The sequence below is a fragment of the Pelodiscus sinensis genome, chromosome 3 (genome assembly GCF_049634645.1).
Source record: "Pelodiscus sinensis isolate JC-2024 chromosome 3, ASM4963464v1, whole genome shotgun sequence".
NCBI lineage: Eukaryota > Metazoa > Chordata > Testudines > Trionychidae > Pelodiscus > Pelodiscus sinensis.
The window spans coordinates 117,523,799-117,540,889 of record NC_134713.1 but is presented as its reverse complement, the minus strand read 5'-3'; the positions used below and the strand labels follow the sequence as shown (position 1 = coordinate 117,540,889).

At 41.3% G+C, this 17,091-nt stretch overlaps 1 protein-coding gene across 12 annotated transcripts in view; it reads left to right on the top strand.

Annotated features, from left to right (window-relative positions):
* PDE10A (phosphodiesterase 10A) overlaps positions 1–17,091 on the top strand; it is a 562,198-nt gene that overhangs the window by 413,074 nt on the left and 132,033 nt on the right. For all 12 annotated transcript variants that reach the window (XM_075924600.1, XM_025179482.2, XM_075924597.1 and 9 more), the window contains one exon: positions 2,916–3,044. Coding sequence is in view for 3 of the 12 variants with exons in the window: in XM_075924593.1 (XP_075780708.1) it covers positions 2,916–3,044 (129 nt within the window). In the remaining 9 variants the exon portion in view is untranslated. The remainder of the gene's footprint in view (positions 1–2,915; positions 3,045–17,091) is intronic.

Sequence of the window (17,091 nt, the reverse complement as noted above, 5' to 3'; positions counted from 1 at the left end):
TGGGACATTTTATTGAATGATGGATGGCATGTGTTAACATAGGGCTATAAAAGTTTAAAGCATATGTAAGTTTTCTTGGAAGAAAGGAATAAGAACTAGACTCATAAATAAGATTCTGTATGAATTAAGGATGTTTGATATCGGATAACTGAATAGTTGTATAACCACAGTGCACTCCGGCCCCACTTCTGTGGGGCCATTGACATCTCTAATATGAATTGCAGGTTGATTGCCAAAAATATAACTAAGTTTTAGACAAGCCTTGGAAAATTGAAGACAAGAAATAACGGACCTTATTATTTGCTATAATAAAAGTGCATTATTACTTTTCCGTGATTTTTCGTCAGCAACCCATAGCTCAGAGTACGGTCTCCAATTGTCAGTATTGTGGTAAAAGACTAATATTACAGAATCTGCATTTTTTGACAATATCTGAAATTAAGTAGGGCTTTACTTATAAGTAACGATTTGCAAGATTAGGCCATAATTAAAAATGTTTGAACAATGTTGCAATATAAATTTAATAATTAGCTGAATAGTCCAGACAAAATGAGAGGAGATCTGAATTTTCACATAACACTCATATCACACCCTATAGCAGTAAAGCTTTTCTATGTTACATGCCTCTCATTGCCTAGTTTTGGCCTGAAAAAGGAGTACTACAATACACTATTTTTTTCTGTAGTTGTAGTCTGCACAGAATCTGGACATTGTAGACATTTTGTGACACTTACTGTACTAATGAGTTCTCAGCCATAATTTTAGATCAGAAAGGTTTAGCTAAGTTCAGTACATTTTCTGATGCTTTTAACTGAACTGAATCTCCAAAACGGTTGAGTGTCAGATATCCTTACTTATAAGCATTTTCGAATCAAAAGCATATTGTCCTACAAGGAAAGCAGGACTACATATCACAAATATAATTATTTATTTCTTTATGCAGCCTATTACAAACAATATATATATAAGTAATCAAATTTAATTTGTCAGGATATATGAGCTTATTATGTACATTGGTTGGAAAAGGGTTATTGATCCCTGCAGAGGATGCACATCCGGATTATGGTAGATTTTTTATGGTATAAATATAAAGGTGCTAATGAAAATCAATCACCTTACTAAGTGGTCTAACTTTAATTTGTGCAAGTATGGAATGGTGGTGCTTAGAGACTATTACCTGCTGCATCACGTACTGATTGCTGCAGGAGGCCATCGACATGGATTAGGTTGACCTGAATTTCATACTAATTTCATAGTAGTAGTGGTCTGGTGTGGATGATCAAGTGTTGGTGTGTAGCAGTTCTAACATTCAATGGAGTAAATCTGGACAGCATAGTGCTGTGTTTGTTTTTGTATTTTGTTATTAATAGCCAAATATTTTCATTCTGAAAGACACTAACTATGATATTTTTTAAATGAGCAAGGAATATTAAGATTTATAATCTTACTGACTGAAGCATCTATGTTTCTGTATTGTGCTGTATTCTCAAAATGAATTTAACATTTGGGGAGAGTTGTTTTGTTTAACTCTGACCTGCTTTTTGTTACTTGTGCTAACTCTGTTATTAATTCACTACTGCACTGAAAATATGTTTATGTATACACAACTCTGGAGGAGAAGCAGTAGTTAAGGAGTTACTGCATTGCTACTTCAGTCCCCAGCAGAACTAATTAACACTTCTGTATTCAGTATGCCTTGTGTTTGTGAAAACATGTATCTCTCTTAAGGCAGTTACACTTGTTTCCTTTTCTCCCTTGAAAAATTATAGCGCCATTTCACTTGCACATCCCTGAAATTAATAGGTACAGTATGAAATTGAATAGCCCCGTAAGTTTGTGATAACAAGAATTTCACATATTATAGAATTTCTGATGTGACACTTTGGTTGTCCTGCATTTACTAAAATACCACTGGTTTTCCTGTTGATAGATATGGTAAAGAAATTTACCACAGCCTATAACCAAATTTCTGAAATAATGGTTGCCTATAGGTTAGAATATTTCTTCAGCTTTTAAAGTTACATCTGTAATTTTTTGGCGTTTTAAGTTTCCGCCTAATTTTGATGTTAGTGTAGTTGTTATTGCTCTTTAAGTGACGACACAGAATTTGGCACTTAATAAGACACACATTCACCCTTTAATACCTTCCCTCCCATCCAAACCCACATCTCAGCCAATTTCTCCAATTACATCATCCTGGGTGTCTCTGTCATTTTAAATTCAGCCTGGCCAAAACCAAACTTGATTTGCCATTCAAAACTATCTCTGTTCCCTTTCTGTGTTGCTGATGGCACTGTCACCAGCCACTTTATCATTCAGCCCCATAACCCAGGTGTGATCTTTTGACTCCTCACTCTTCTTTACCCTTGCAGTGCTGGCTGCATCCAAATGTTGTTGGTGATTCTTCTAGTTTAGAATGCATCTCTCCTATTTAGGCCTGTATGTCCCCATCTATTACAGTCTTTCCCCTCACATCACCGTTCTCCAATCTAACAAAATGCATTTGCTAAGATCCTTTTGCCTACCTGTTGTTTAGACCATACTGCTCCTGAGATGGCTTTATTGCCTCCACATTTTTCGCAGAGCCCCACAATCACTGGCACCAGTGATTCCAGCCTTGATTTCCTGCCAGTACTTTTCTCCCACAACATCTGCAATAACCTTTGTGAGTTCTACCATGCATCACCTTGTAGTAGAAATATATTCCATGAATGTGTCCATTTCCCCTTTTCCTGCTCTTTGTATGTCACTTCTTGTCTTAGATTGTAAATGCTTCAGGTCAGGAACCATGTCTACATTTGTATTTTTACAACCCTGAGCATAAATGGGAGCCCTGATCTAGATGGGGAGTCTCTAAGCATTACCATAAGGAGCAATATGACAATAATGTAATCAATTAATATTTTCTTTTGCAGGTTTGACAGATGAAAAAGTGAAGGCCTATCTTTCTCTTCACCCCCAGGTACTGGATGAATTTGTGTCCGAAAGTGTAAGTGCTGAGACAGTGGAAAAATGGCTGAAGAGAAAAAACAACAGACAGGAAGGTAAAATCTTGTTAATTGTTATTGAACATTAATATTAAACAGATTGGAGTTTCCTTTTATAAAGGAACTGGCTTTATTTTTTACATCTTGCGTTTTGCAGCTAACACCATAAGGTTTCACAATTTTTAATGAGGTTAAAATTTAATGAGGTTAAGAAAGGGCTAAGAATTCCTTATGTTTCTAGCTATTAGCTATTTCTAGTTGAATGTATTGGTATTAATGTATGGAAGTTTAGTCCAATATTTGTAATGGAAAATGAATAAATATGAACATGTGGGCCAAGAATTAATCTTTGTTAAATTGGTGCAACTTTATTGAGAACATAATTTGGCTTCTTGCCTCTACAATTGCTAAAATACTGAAAGGTTATTCAGTACATAATATGTAACCTTCAGTAAAATATTTGGTGTGTTACCTCACAAATTCCTGCATGGAAAATGAATTGAAAAGGTTTTGGTTATTAGCAGTGACACATGAATTTTAAGTAAAGGATAATGATACAAAGCAAATGTATTAACTTATGGGAAGGTGTCTCAGACTGCTGCAGGATCAGTATTATGCTTACATATGCTTAACATTAGAGAGACAAAGTAGATAAGGTGATATCTTTTATTGGATTAACTTATATTACGAAAGAGACAGACTTTGACCTACACCAGGGTTAGCTTCTGGTGGATCCCCACCACTATATTTACTTGCAAGGCTGCACGTACCCATGATCACAGTTTCCATTGGCTGAGGATTGCTGTTCCCGGCCAATGGGAGTGGCAGGAAGTGGTGTTGGACTTGGACACCTCTTCCTGCAGCTCCCATTGGACAGAAATGGTGGTCTGCAGCCAACAGGAGCTGATCGCTGATACCTGTGGCCATGCAGGTAAATATAGTGGTGGGGAGCTAACCCTGGCAGACTGGATTCAGCTTGCGGGCTGATATTTGTCCACTGAGCTACACAGGGCTCTTTTCCTTTTAATGACCCGGTATTGTTGATAACCAACATATAAAATAATGCCTCAGTCCTACAGACTGTTAATACGTTAATGATATCTGGAACCCCTTCGGATTCAGTGGAGTGGAAAGGTCTTTGTTCAATAGTTAGCACCATTGGAACCTAAGTCTACAGATGAAATGAAGTCAAATTGTTGTAAATACTGAGGAATGGAGAGAAAATAAAATTACCAGGAAAAATATTGACAGAATATTTATATTTATTTCTGAAAAAACATAATAAATTTGAGGGTGGAAAAATATCATCTGGACATCAGTGAGTCAATGAGAAGGAGATGCTTAGAAAGAAGAAATTCTAGTAAAGTTCTGGATCACGGTAGCAAGGTGTATGTGAGGTTATGGTATAATAGTTTGGAAAAAAGTCTGCTTTTGCTCCATATGTGCAGCAATAAATAGATAGTTTTTTCTTTAAAAATACTTTGTTCCAGTGATCTTCTGTTTCCAATATATGGAATAGTGCCACTTTCTCAGAGATGAGTCAATATAATTTTCTAGAACAATGTAGAAAGGATAGTAGTGGGTGAATTTGGTCTGTCTGTAATAATGGTGCTCAGAAATTTGTGAAAAGTGGTATTGCATGGATAACCTTACTACATGGGTAGAATAAAGATGCCGTGTATTTTCTTTGGATTATTCTAATGGTGTGACCTGTGAAGTCTATGTTTAGGGGAAGAAGTATTGGGTACATGCCGTTAGGTGTCTTAGTTTTTCATTTATTTGCTTTGGTGGTTTTGTTCTAGGTATAGTGCAGCCTTAATGGATAAGCAACATAGAGTTTATATTTATAATCTATCTGCCTGCATACATAGACAACTGCTATTATGTATCAAATATTGTGTGACAAGTATTGAGCTATATGGTTGGGAGGGAGGTATTCTGATTGATACACATGTGACTGGTGATACAGTCGAACCGTAAGTATATACTGTGTTTGTAGTGAGAACTTTGGGAATAGGTTTCAGAATAGTCTCGTAATGACTAATGGGCTAATTTGAGTCAGACTTTCTATGGATTAATAAATAGTTTAACTTTTCTTGGAAAATCATTATTTTAGCTCACAAAAGTGTCTTGCTACCCTGTGCAAAAGATGATTTTTTACAACAGGTCAGTATATGTGCAGGGAGTGATCGGCAGTGTGAAATGCAGGTTATGATTCAAGTTAGGAATATGAGTGTTCAAATGTGGAAATAAGTTTTTGGATAGTGTTTCAGTTCAGAAAACATGGCAGTTTTAAGTGGAATATATTTTGCTTTGCTTAGAACTTCTCTGCTGCCGTTATCTTTCGATGCTTATTCAGACCCTTGGGTGTGACCTGAAAAAGCTGTTATAATGATACTTTCGGAAGTTAGCTTTAAGTTGTATTGAGCTAACCAGTTAACAAAGAAAAGATAAATATTGACCATAAGTATTCATAAACCTTGGTGGTTCTTTGAGTGCTTGCTCATGTCCATTCCACACTAGGTGTGTGTGCTTACCACGTGCACCCGTGTTAGAAGTTTTTCCCTCAGCAGTACCCATAGGGGAGCAGCCTTAATAATCCCTGGAGTGGCCCCTTCCAGGTGCAGTATAAGGGGCACTGTGTGCTCCCCCCACTGTCTGTTTTTTCTTGCTGCCAGTCAGGAATCATTGTACTCTGGACAGCTTCTTTTTTGCTGCATAGGCAGTATCTTTGGTGTAAATATTTCCTAATCCCAAAGGCCAAGAGTAGTTTGTGGCCCATCTTGGACCTTAGGGGTCTCAATGTGTACCTACGAAAGCTCAAGTTTTGCATGGTCTCCCAGGCCTCCATGATCCCTGCCCTGGATCTGGGAGACTGGTATACCTCCCTCAACCTGAAGGATGCCTCCTTCCACATGGTGATTTTTCCTTGCCACAGGTGAGTCTTATGCTTTATAGCAGCGGTTCCCAACCTTTTCCAGATGAGGACCCATTTTGACAATTCAGGAAGACTTGGTGACCCAAGGCAATTCAAAAATGGGGTGGAGGAGGGAGGGCAGAACCACCTGGGAAAACACTTGGTGACCCTTTTGAAATGTAATGGAGACCCATATTTGGGTCCTGACTCATAGGTTGGGAAATCCTGATTTATAGTGAGATAGTCCCACTACCAGTTTGTGGTCCTCCATTTTTGGCCTGGGCACAGCGCTGAGGATCTTCCCCAAATCTATGGCAGTGATGGCAGCCTACTTCAGGCATCGGGGTAGACAGATTCATCCTTAGCTTACCTCCAAGCAGGTCCCAGGTCCACAGCCACATAGTGGTCTTCCTGGCCATCAGCTGGCTCTCCTAGTCAATGACAAAAAGTCCATGTTAATGCCCATCCAAAGGATAGAATTCATTGGGGTGGTGATCGACTTGACCTGTGCAAGAGCCTTATAAAGAGGGTATTCAAGTTTATCCTGCTCTTGGGAAGGGATGGAACAGGACTCCCTCTCCAACATGTTTCTCATCTCATGCTCCAGGGTCCTTCTCTATGCCTTCCCACTGATTCCCCTCATTGGTTGGGTCTTGTATTAGATCAAATGAGAAAAGGCTCACATAATCCTAATTGTGCCAGTGTGGCCACACCAACACTAATTTGGCATGCTCATGGGCTTGGTATGCTATCTGCCCTGGCCCCTCCCGAATTGCCTGGATCTGCTGTCACAGAATCATGGCTGATTTTTACAACCCATCCTCATGTTCTTGCACCGTTCAGCATGGAAGCTCCATGGCTGAAAGAGGGGCACATCTACTCGAAGAAAGTTCAGCAAGTCCTTCAGGGTAACAGGAAGTTATCAACATGCTTGATGTATCAGGAGAAATGGGCACGAATCTTCCTGTGGACATTGGTAACTCGCCATTCTGTGCCCCAATCCAAGCCATCCTGGATTACCTACTACACTTTCAGAACCAAGGGCTGACACACTATCATAGTGTACCTTGCCACCATCTCCGCTTTCCACCAACCAGTCCAGGAGTACATTCTCTTGATGGTGCAGTTCCTGGGGGCCTGGAGTGGCTCTATCCTCAGATTAAGGATCCTGTCCCACAAGGGGCCTCATCCTCTCCTGGCTCATTGGTCCTTCCTTTGAGCCCTTTGGTACTTGCTTGCTGCTCCACCTATCTTGGAAGGTGGCATTTCTGGTGGTGATTACCTTGGCATTACGGGTGTCAGAGATTAGAGCTCTGACTTCAGAATCACCATATATAATCTTCTATGAAGACAAGGACCGGCTGTGGCCGTACCTAGTGTTTCTGCCAAAGGTTGTGTCCATCTTTCACATTAATCAGGACATATTCCTGCCAGTCTTCTGCCCCCAATCTCCATAAGCTGGCAGAAGAACAGCAACTCCATGCCCTGGATGTCAAGAGGGCATTGGTGTTCTTTGTGGAATTCACTAAGCCTTTCTATAAATTGACATAGCTCTTTGTGGCCACTGCCAATAGAATGAAAGGCCTGCCAGTGTTGGCTCAGAGGCTTTCCAAGTGGGTCATCTCCTGTATCTGGAGCTACTATGAGCTTGCTAAGGTCCCTTGATGACCCTTGTCAGAATTCACTCAACTAGGATCCAGGCCTCGTCAGCAATCTTTTTTGGCACATGTGCCCATTCTCAAGGTCTGCATGGCTGCAACATGGTCATCTGTTCAGACATTCATCTCCCACTATGCCATTACCTAAGAGACCAGAGATGATGCTAGATTAGTCAGTGCTGTGCTATAGTCAGCATGCTCACAAACCCCTGCCTAGACTCACATATTGTGGAATGGACATGAGCAAGGACTCAGAGAAGAAAAGACAGTTACCTTTTCATTGCTGGTGTTCTTTAAGGTGTGTTGCTTATGTCCATTCCATATCCTGCTCTTCCCCAATGTTGGCGTTTCCGACAAGAAGGGACTGAGGGTGGGGGGGAGCATGCCATTCCTCTTATACGGTGCCAGGGAGGGGCCACTCCAGGGCTGTTCCCTTACAGGTACTGCCGAGGGAAAACTTCAACAGGTGCATGTAGTGAGCACACAGACTTACTGTGGAATGGACATGAACAACACACCTCAAAGAACTCCAGTTACAAAAAGGTAAAACACTTTTTTCCTTGAAACATGAAATCAGTTCTATATTGTTACCGATTTTTCTTAATATTTGTATCAGATATTTAGAAGTCTCTGATTTTAAGCCAGCATTTTCTCAAATCTAACTATATTTTTATAAGTAACGTTTTGAAAGAGAGAAAGTTAGAAGTCCCAGAAACAATAATTTGTGATTTCTATTGGCCCAGTAAGGAAGCAGATTGTTGCATATGTATTGAATGTCCTTACCCAGATTTAGGTATAGTGCATGAGAGTATTTTCAAATGAATAGTGGAGTGCAGTTCTGCCTTTGTGGCATTGTACTGCCACTTAAAGATGTCGCAAAAAATAATTGTAGAAAGGCTGGAGCTATTTACAAAATCAGACAAATAAATATGTCAGTAAGCTTCATTCTGGTCACATGACATCTGAACAACTGTAACCAATGAGGAGAGAAATTATTTCTTTCAAATTATAAATTATTTACATTTCACTTCATGAATTTCAAAACTTTATGAAAATATTAGTGACCACAGCCTTTTTGTAAGATAAAGAAGTATTATACTCCCCAGTCTACAGATGAGGAAAATACAATTAATAAATAATAGGAGAAATGTTATTAATTACACATATTTGTTAAAAAAAATACCTCTGTACAGTGAATTAAATTTAGGATTGTCACAAGGTTTTAGAGGCAGTTTTCTTAAATAGACCATACCTATAAACACGTTTTATCTGTTCCATTTTGGACTTTGCAAAGGAAAATATTTTAAATAAATCTAAGCCAAAATGACTGTTTTTATTTGTGAAAGAAAGCCACATATGCTATATATTAGTGGTAAAGGCAAAAAATCATAATCTTTTAAGAAACAAACATATTGAATACATCCGAAGGATGCTATTATAATGAGAAACAGTCACTACTGTATGTTTTATTTCTGGTGTTAACTATAAATGCAAAGTCTGAATAATCTGCATAAAGCTTGATAATTATGAAATTTTGGAACTGAAGAAGGAAATTTTACATTGTATCCTGACAACAATAAAATAAAGTTATAATTGGACACGCCAGATTTCGTATGTACTTGCATCTCTTGCCCTTAGCTTTATACAAATATCATTATATAAATTTAGAGGATTACTGAAACCTCTAGAAGCTTCAGGGGGTAGCCGCGTTAGTCTGTACAGGATAAACTTAAACTTAAGTTTATGAAACATCTAGATTACTTCTTCGTACGTATGTTGATTGTTTTACATTTGCTACTAGCAGATGTACCCAGTGTTGCTTGGGTCCTTATTTGTGGTAACATTTGAGGTTTGTTTTTGTAAATTAAAAGGAAAATATACATGCTTTATTTACATGATTGTATAGGGCAGGGGAATGCATGGGAGTGGTGGCTTAGGCATGGGATCGGGGTGCAGGAGTGAGGGCAGGGAGTGAGAGGTGCAGGACTCAGTGCTGGACGCTGGGATACGAGGAGAGAGCTTATTGGAGACACTTGGGCTGGTAAGGGTGGTACTGCTGTGGCGAAAGTTCATGCTGAGGGGCTGGGGCTGTGTTCTCCAGCTGGCAGCTCTTCTTGCAGAGCCAAGGCTGCAATCCCTGCATGCCGGCTCCTCCTAGGAGGCCGGGGCTCCATGAGCTATCCCCAGCCTGCAGCTTGACTGGGAGGGTTGGGCAAGGCTTGGAGGGATGGCCCCAGCTTCCAGTGCCTGCCCTGTGGCCAGCAGTCTGTCAGAGTGGGGCGAGGCTCCAGGGGTCAGTCCCTGCTTCCAGCACCCGTTCCCTTAAATCTGTCCGGGGAGAAGCGAGACGCACCAAGGTCTGGTCTCCTGTGGCCCGCAGGCTCTCTGTGTGGGGGAGGCCAGGCTCTGGAGGCTGTCCCCTGGCCTGCAGCACCCTGCCCCCTCAGCCTGCAGGCTGTCTGTGGGGGAGGAGGAGGGAAGGCCCTGGGGGCCGTTACAGGGCTCCCAGGGCCCCATGATTTGCTCTTGGTGAGGGAGGGTTGTCCCAGGGCTGGCCACTGCCTCCAGCATCTCCCTCCCCCCCCGCCCTGTGTCCTGTAGGCTGTCTGGAAGGGTGAGACTCCAGGGGAGGGAAGGTTGGCTGGCTCTGGTCTCCAGTGGACCTCTGTGGCCTCCAGCTGGTGCTGGGGTGGGGGCATTGCAACAAAGGGCCAGGATGGGGAGAGAGGGTTTGGGGAGGGAGACTACTTACTGGTGTGATGGCAGGCAAGGTGACGGAGCCCCAGCCCTGCTGGCCACTTTCTTGGTGGTACTGCTGCTCCCTGTGGACACACTGCACTCCCCTGTGGACTTGCTATCCCCAGTGGCCACACTCATATCACAACCCTCTCAACAGAAGCCCTTCTGTTTCTATGTTATGGAAAACAGTTCTTTCCCCTGGCCTTCCACTTGTCCTAGCACAATCAAAACCTCACCTTGCTATAAGTTAGGAGAAAAGGAAGCTGTCTACCAAATTTGGTGACTGTAGTTCTTACCATTTAGGAGGCGTTCTTGAGCAAACAGACTTGAAGTCAGACAGACAGATGCACTCTAAAATATATGGATTATATAGTTTATCAAATATCTACAATAAGCAAATGCTGTTGAGCACAATGGACAGTGAATTAAGAAATAAATGATTACCTTCCATATGTAAGTAATATTCAGTTCAGAGTTGAAAGAGTGCTCATTGTTGATCTTTGAAAATTCTCTTTGCTGTGCAGGGGAGCTGTGGTTATATGTATTCTTGGCTGTGCAGAATTGTAAAGGCAGATATTTATATTTTAATACTTTTCTAATTGCTCAGTTCTTTGAAATGAAGGTGGTTCTTGGAAGCTTGTAATCAAATATACAAAATATGACTTGTAGCATTGTAATGCACCTCAGCTAAATTACTTTCTCAAATGCATGGCAGTCCTGGCTCAGATCAATGGTCCATCTAGACCAATATCCTATTTGGCCAGTATCAGGTGCTTCAGAAGAATGAACAAAACAGGCAGTCACTGAGTAATCCAGCTTTTGTCATCCATACGCAGCTTCTGGCAATTAGAGGCTAGGAACACCCACAGCATTGGCCTGTATTCCTGACCATCTCGTCCATTAGTCATTGATGGACTTGTCCCCATGAACTTACCTAATTCTTTCTTAAACCCCAGTATGGTTTTGGCCTTCCCAGCATTCTCAAATTTCCCTTGCCTATCTTTGGCACTAAAAAAAAAGAAAACAGAAGACACCAAAAGAGAATGGGGAAATGCACATGAAAAACACACACACACAAGACTGAACATAGTGATTTAAGAAAAGTGAATAAAGGCCTTACATCTTCACATATCCTAGCAAATGATCTATCTAATAATGACTCAGAACAAAATATTGAATAGAGACATAACAAACTAACTGACAATTATAAGGCATACAAACAAAATGAGAGCAACACTTTAAAATACAATAAATATGAAGAGAACAAATTATTCTAGAACTAAGACAAACAGAAAGGCACTCCAACAGAAGAAACATTTATCGTTGAACAATTTTAGGAATGTACAGGCTAGTGGCACAAAAAGGTCACGAATCACTGTAATCTATCACAAAGTAGAAAAATTGAAGCATTGACACTTCCCATTTTGGTTACATTAGGATCTTTCACGTTTGTGATTCACATGCTTGTAAATATGATTTGTAACTTATTTTGCAGTTCCATTGCATATTTAAGTGAACTTGGAAGACATCCATGGTGCCTTCTAGACATTGGCTGAGTTTTATTTCTTCTTTCCTAAACCTGAAATTGTCTATAAAATTGAAAGTTTGTAACATTCTGGTATGTGCTTATCTAGTCAGTTAGTGCCTATCCACAGGATAGAATTCATACAAGCAATATTAGATTTTCCCAAAGCAAAGGATTATTCACCTCAAAATACATTTGATGCCATAGAGCAGTGGTCCCCAACCTTTTGGAGCTGCCACATGCCCGGGGGCGGGGCCTTGCATACGCTGCGCGCCCCGAGGTGCAAGAATGGCTTGGGCTGGCCCCGATCACTTGGTGGGCGCACATAAATGCCCCGGCGGGCGCCATGGCACCCATGGTCACCGCGTTGGGGACCACTGCCATAGAGGAGATCTTGTCAATTAGTTACAAGCTCATCTACAGGCATCAGGAAGAGACTGCCTCAGATTGCTGCAATGCAAAGCTTCCTGCATATATGTGGAAGCTGCATTTGGGCTTCACTGCATGCAAAGGTGGTTGAAGTCTGTTTCTCTAAAAATCTTGATGTAATCATAAAAATGTAGGTCTGAAAGGAACCTCAAGTCCATCTCTCTGCTCTGACCTGCTCCTGACTGCCATCCTACCCCATGCACCTCTTGTGCAGTAGGGCACCAGAACCCTGCACTTTGTTCTCCTCTCTCCCCCCTCCCAGTCCTTTCGGAGGAGTTGCAAATTGGGTGCTTCCCATGCTCTGAAAGTGCTGGGAGAGAGGGAGGAGCAGGTAAATGTGGGGCTCCAGTGCCTCACTGGGCAAGGGGCTTGTGGGGAAGGGTGCAGACAGGAGGGCCACAGAGTTGCAGGTGGAACCCTAATGGCCTGCAGGCTGCTGCCAGTCCACTGAGGTAGAGAAGGGCCACTCATACAGCCCACCTACTATTTATGGTTGCTCAACCCTGACCTAGCCATTTACTCCCATTTCGTAGTTGTGCATTTGAATTTTTCCTTCGTAAGTGAAGTATTTTGTCCTTGTCTTTATTGAATCTAGTCTTGTTGATTTCACATCAATTCTCTAATTTGTCAAAGTCATTTTGAATTTTAATCCTGTCCTCTAGAGCACTTGCAAACCCTCTTCCCCTGAGCTTGGGGTTATCTTCAGATTTTATAAGCAGACTCTTCATTCCACTTCATTTTCCAAATCACTAACGAAAACATTGAATAGTACCAGCCCCAGGACTGATCTCTGTGGGATACCCCCTCCAGTTTGACAGCAAATCACTGATAACTACTTTTTTTTCTTGTGCGCTCATCTTGTAGTAATTTCCTCTTCACCCTATTTACCTACTTTGCTTCTAAGAATATCATATGAGCACGTGTCAAAAACTTTACAAAAGTCATAATCCCATCTACTGATTCCCACCCATTCACTATACCAGTAACTCTGTCAAAGCAGGAAATTAGGTTGATTGGGTATGATTTATTCTTGATAAATTCATTATTGGCTATTTCTTCTACCTGGGTTATCCTCTGGTGCTTACAAAATAGTTGTTTAATATTTTGTTCCTGTATCTTTCTGGGCATCGAAGTTAGCTGATTGGCCTGTAGATTCTCCAGGTCCTCTTTTGTTCCCCTTTTTAAAGATAGGTAACTTGCCCTTCTGCAGTACTCTGGCTCTTGACTCCTACCCCATGAGTTCTTAAAATTGGTTGTCAATATTTCTGAGATTGCCTCAGCTATTTTCTTAAGTACCCTAGGACATCAGTTCTCTCAATAAATTTTGGTGACCTCAGAATGCAGCCACCGACTATTGATGGTGGCCACTCTGACAGTTTTTCCTAAAATTAATTTTAGGAAAAACAAATATACATATACATGTCCAAAACATTGTAAATCATGTATGTAGGGTTTTGTTTGCAGGTTGTATAACAATGGTTCCTGGATGTGATTGGTGATTTTGTTTCTTTTCCTTCTTGTTTTTTGTTTTGTTTGGTTTCTTTATTTTTTAGACTTGCTTGCTAGTAAGTCTGCTAGCTAGCTGGAGGCACTGATAAATAATATTAACAGATATACACATATCACTTCTCACAGCAGAGTTACTCAGCCCCAGCAAGCAAGGGAACAAATTGAACCTTAGATAGGGAGGCAGTAGAAGCAAGGGGGTAATGGATGGGGTACTGGGCAAGCACAATGACTGGCGTCATGAGCCTGGGGCTGGCCCTCTGAGCCCACTACCACCTGCCCAGAGCCTGCCACCCCAGGGCTAAAGCTGGAACCCCAAGCCCCACTGCCCCCAGTAAGTTGTAAAACATCCTAGCTGCCTGCTCCTCTGGCATCTGTGGCTCCAGAGGAACCGCCTGCCCCCACCCCTGTCGCTGCTGCCTCCGATACAGAGGCAAACAGGTGTGTATGAGCCGCTGTCCCCTCACTGTGTAAATGTATAAACTTACATGTTTACCTAAATAAACACATTTTAACGTCCCTAGACTGTATGAGGCCATGGCGGCTGCATTTTGAAAAATACAGTAGACTTCTGATAATCTGGAACCTTTAGGACCTAGGTGATTCTGGATTATCGGATATGCTGGATTATCGGATATGCCGGACTATCAGGAGGTACTATAAGATGGTATATATACTGTATATGAAGTGTTTTTAACCCTTTTTATTGTAGCACAAGCACTGTCAAGGGTCACACAATGCCAGTGGCAGACTGACTCAGTCCTGTCCAGTTTCACTTGGTTCAGCTGCTGCTGCTGCCTTGTGACTCGTTTTTTGCCAATGCTCACTCATTATAGGCTCTTGCCATTTTGATGCCGGACTATCGGGAGTGCCGTACAATTGGATGCCAGAGTATTGAAGTTTTATTGTACTTCCTTCTAGGGCTGATTATCCGATAAGCAAAAGCGTATAGGTTAATGCTATAGACTATATGCAATTTCTCCCCCCCTCCCGTCCCACTACTAAATTTTTTAGCGGCCTGGCCAGCAGTCTGACTCAGCCCTGGCTTGTGCTGGGTCTGGGACCTACCCCTGCTGTGGCTCCGCATTTAAAGTGTATTAGGAGCCAGGAGGTCAGGCAGCCCGGCTCAGTTCCGGCTCACTTTGGGTCCAGGAGCTCAAAACCTCCCTGGACAGGAGCTGCTGCCACCCTGCACTGCTGCCTCTTTATTAGAGGCAGCAGCATGGAGCGACAGGCAACCAGTCTGTAAGGGGAGCTGGTTTTTAAACCGGCTCCCCTTGCGGACCAGCTCCTTCCCGGCCCTCCATGCTGCTGCCTCTAATACAGAGGCAGCAGCACAGAGTGGCAGGGCATGCCTTGAGAGTGGGGCCAGAGTGCACTGGCTGCCAGCCCCTTCCCCTGGAGACTATAGAATAGTTGAGTAACTGATAAGAATTCATGAGGTTAGTTGACTATTCAGTTAACTGATATTTAACATCCCTACTTCCTGCCTATTTGAATACATCTAACTTACCTAAATATTCTTTAACCTGCTTTTTCCCTGTTTTGGCTTGCATTCCTTCCTCTTTGTGGTGAATAATGTGTTGAGTACCTAGTCACCATTAAGCTTTTTAATGAAGACTGAAGAAACATAGGCATTAAACACGTGGGCCTTTTGATATCATGTACTAGCTCTCCTTCAGTGCTAAGTAGAAGCCCTACATTGTCCTTCTCTTGCTTCGTCTTTTTGATTTTATGCTTGTACTGCTTTTTTTTTCTTTTTTTTTCCACTCCTTAACAATTTGACTATATTTTTACTTTCTGTAGGATTCCTTTTCAATTTTCAGGTAATTAAAAAGCTCCCAAAGGTGCCATATTGACCTCTTTGCATTGAGATATTTTACAGTTGTGTCTTTATTATTGTCTCCTGAGAAAATACCAGCTCTCATGAGCTCCTTTATCTCTTAGATTTTCTTCTAATGGGACTTTTCCTACGAGTTCTTTGAGGTTTAGTCCACTTTTTTTTAGTCCATTCACATGCTCATGAGATGTGAGTGTGCAAGTCATGCCCTAGAAGTCTTGTCGTCATTAAATTAGAAGGATCATCTCTAGGTATGTAATATTACCATCCGCGATACTGGTGACAGATGCTTCCCTTAAGTGGAGAGCTCACTTAGTCTGCAAACTTTAAGGTCTTTGGATTTTTAGGAAGCCAGCCTGCTTTTAAGTAAACGTTCTAGAACTGATTTCTGTTGGGAATGACTCTTTGTATCAACAGTCAGGAAAGGAAAACGTTCTTTCCCTCTTTGTCAAGAAGCTGTACATCTATAGAAATGGTGCATTTGCCATGTTATCCCATTAGCTCTCCTTTTGCCAGACTGCAGAACATTCTGGAAGACCACCTCAGCAAGCATTTTGCAAATGACCATGAGTGGAGTATCAGAGAACATCCATCATACAGGATATATGATGAGGGGATCACCTAATTATAAACCTATTTGCAAAGAATGAGAACACAAAATGCCACATATTCTTCCTCTGAGGGGGCCAAATCCCCATGATCTTTGTCAAATGCTTTCCTGATCTCTGGTCTCCAGGAATAATGTACACCAACCTGCGTATCCCACTAGTACCCAGGAACTCAGCCAGGATTCGGTCATAATGATCAGTTCTGATATACAGTTCTGGTGAATATGTCTATTCATCTGCCAATATATATGTACCTCTTCTTTCAGAGGCAACTGGACAGCTATGCCATCAAGATTTAAATACATTACACCTAGACGTGAAAGAATTAGATTTTTAATGGTAGATGTCAGTAAACATTAATTTTGCCATTACACACACAAATTGATGGAAACAAATATTTCCATCAGAGAAAATAGAAATATACAGATTGGCAAAGTAAGATAAAGTGTTGCTTGAGAACTTGGAGTTTGATTTACGTTCATAGACTCATAGGTCTATTTAAGTATATTTACTTCGAATATTTTTAACATGTGATGTTGACAGTTTGTGTGTTAATGGTTGTAAAACTTTGGGACCTGCACCAAAAGATTTAGTCATTTCCAAACCCTGACATTGTCTTCTGTAGAGAAGAGAGGATTTGTCCACTAGTCCTTTAGGGCTTATATTAAAAGGAGATTTGTCCAGTATTGCATTGTTAAAAATAATGTTCTATGATCCAAAATAGAATGGTGGTTGTTTCTTTTGCAATGTTTCATGTCATAATGTTCAACTTTAGAGTATACTATACTGACTTCTGTTACATTAATCTCCTCCTTTCACCCCAATCTCCCTTCCTACACAAGTGAGTCTTTGAGAGTAATTGATGGGTTGTTATCAATAGAA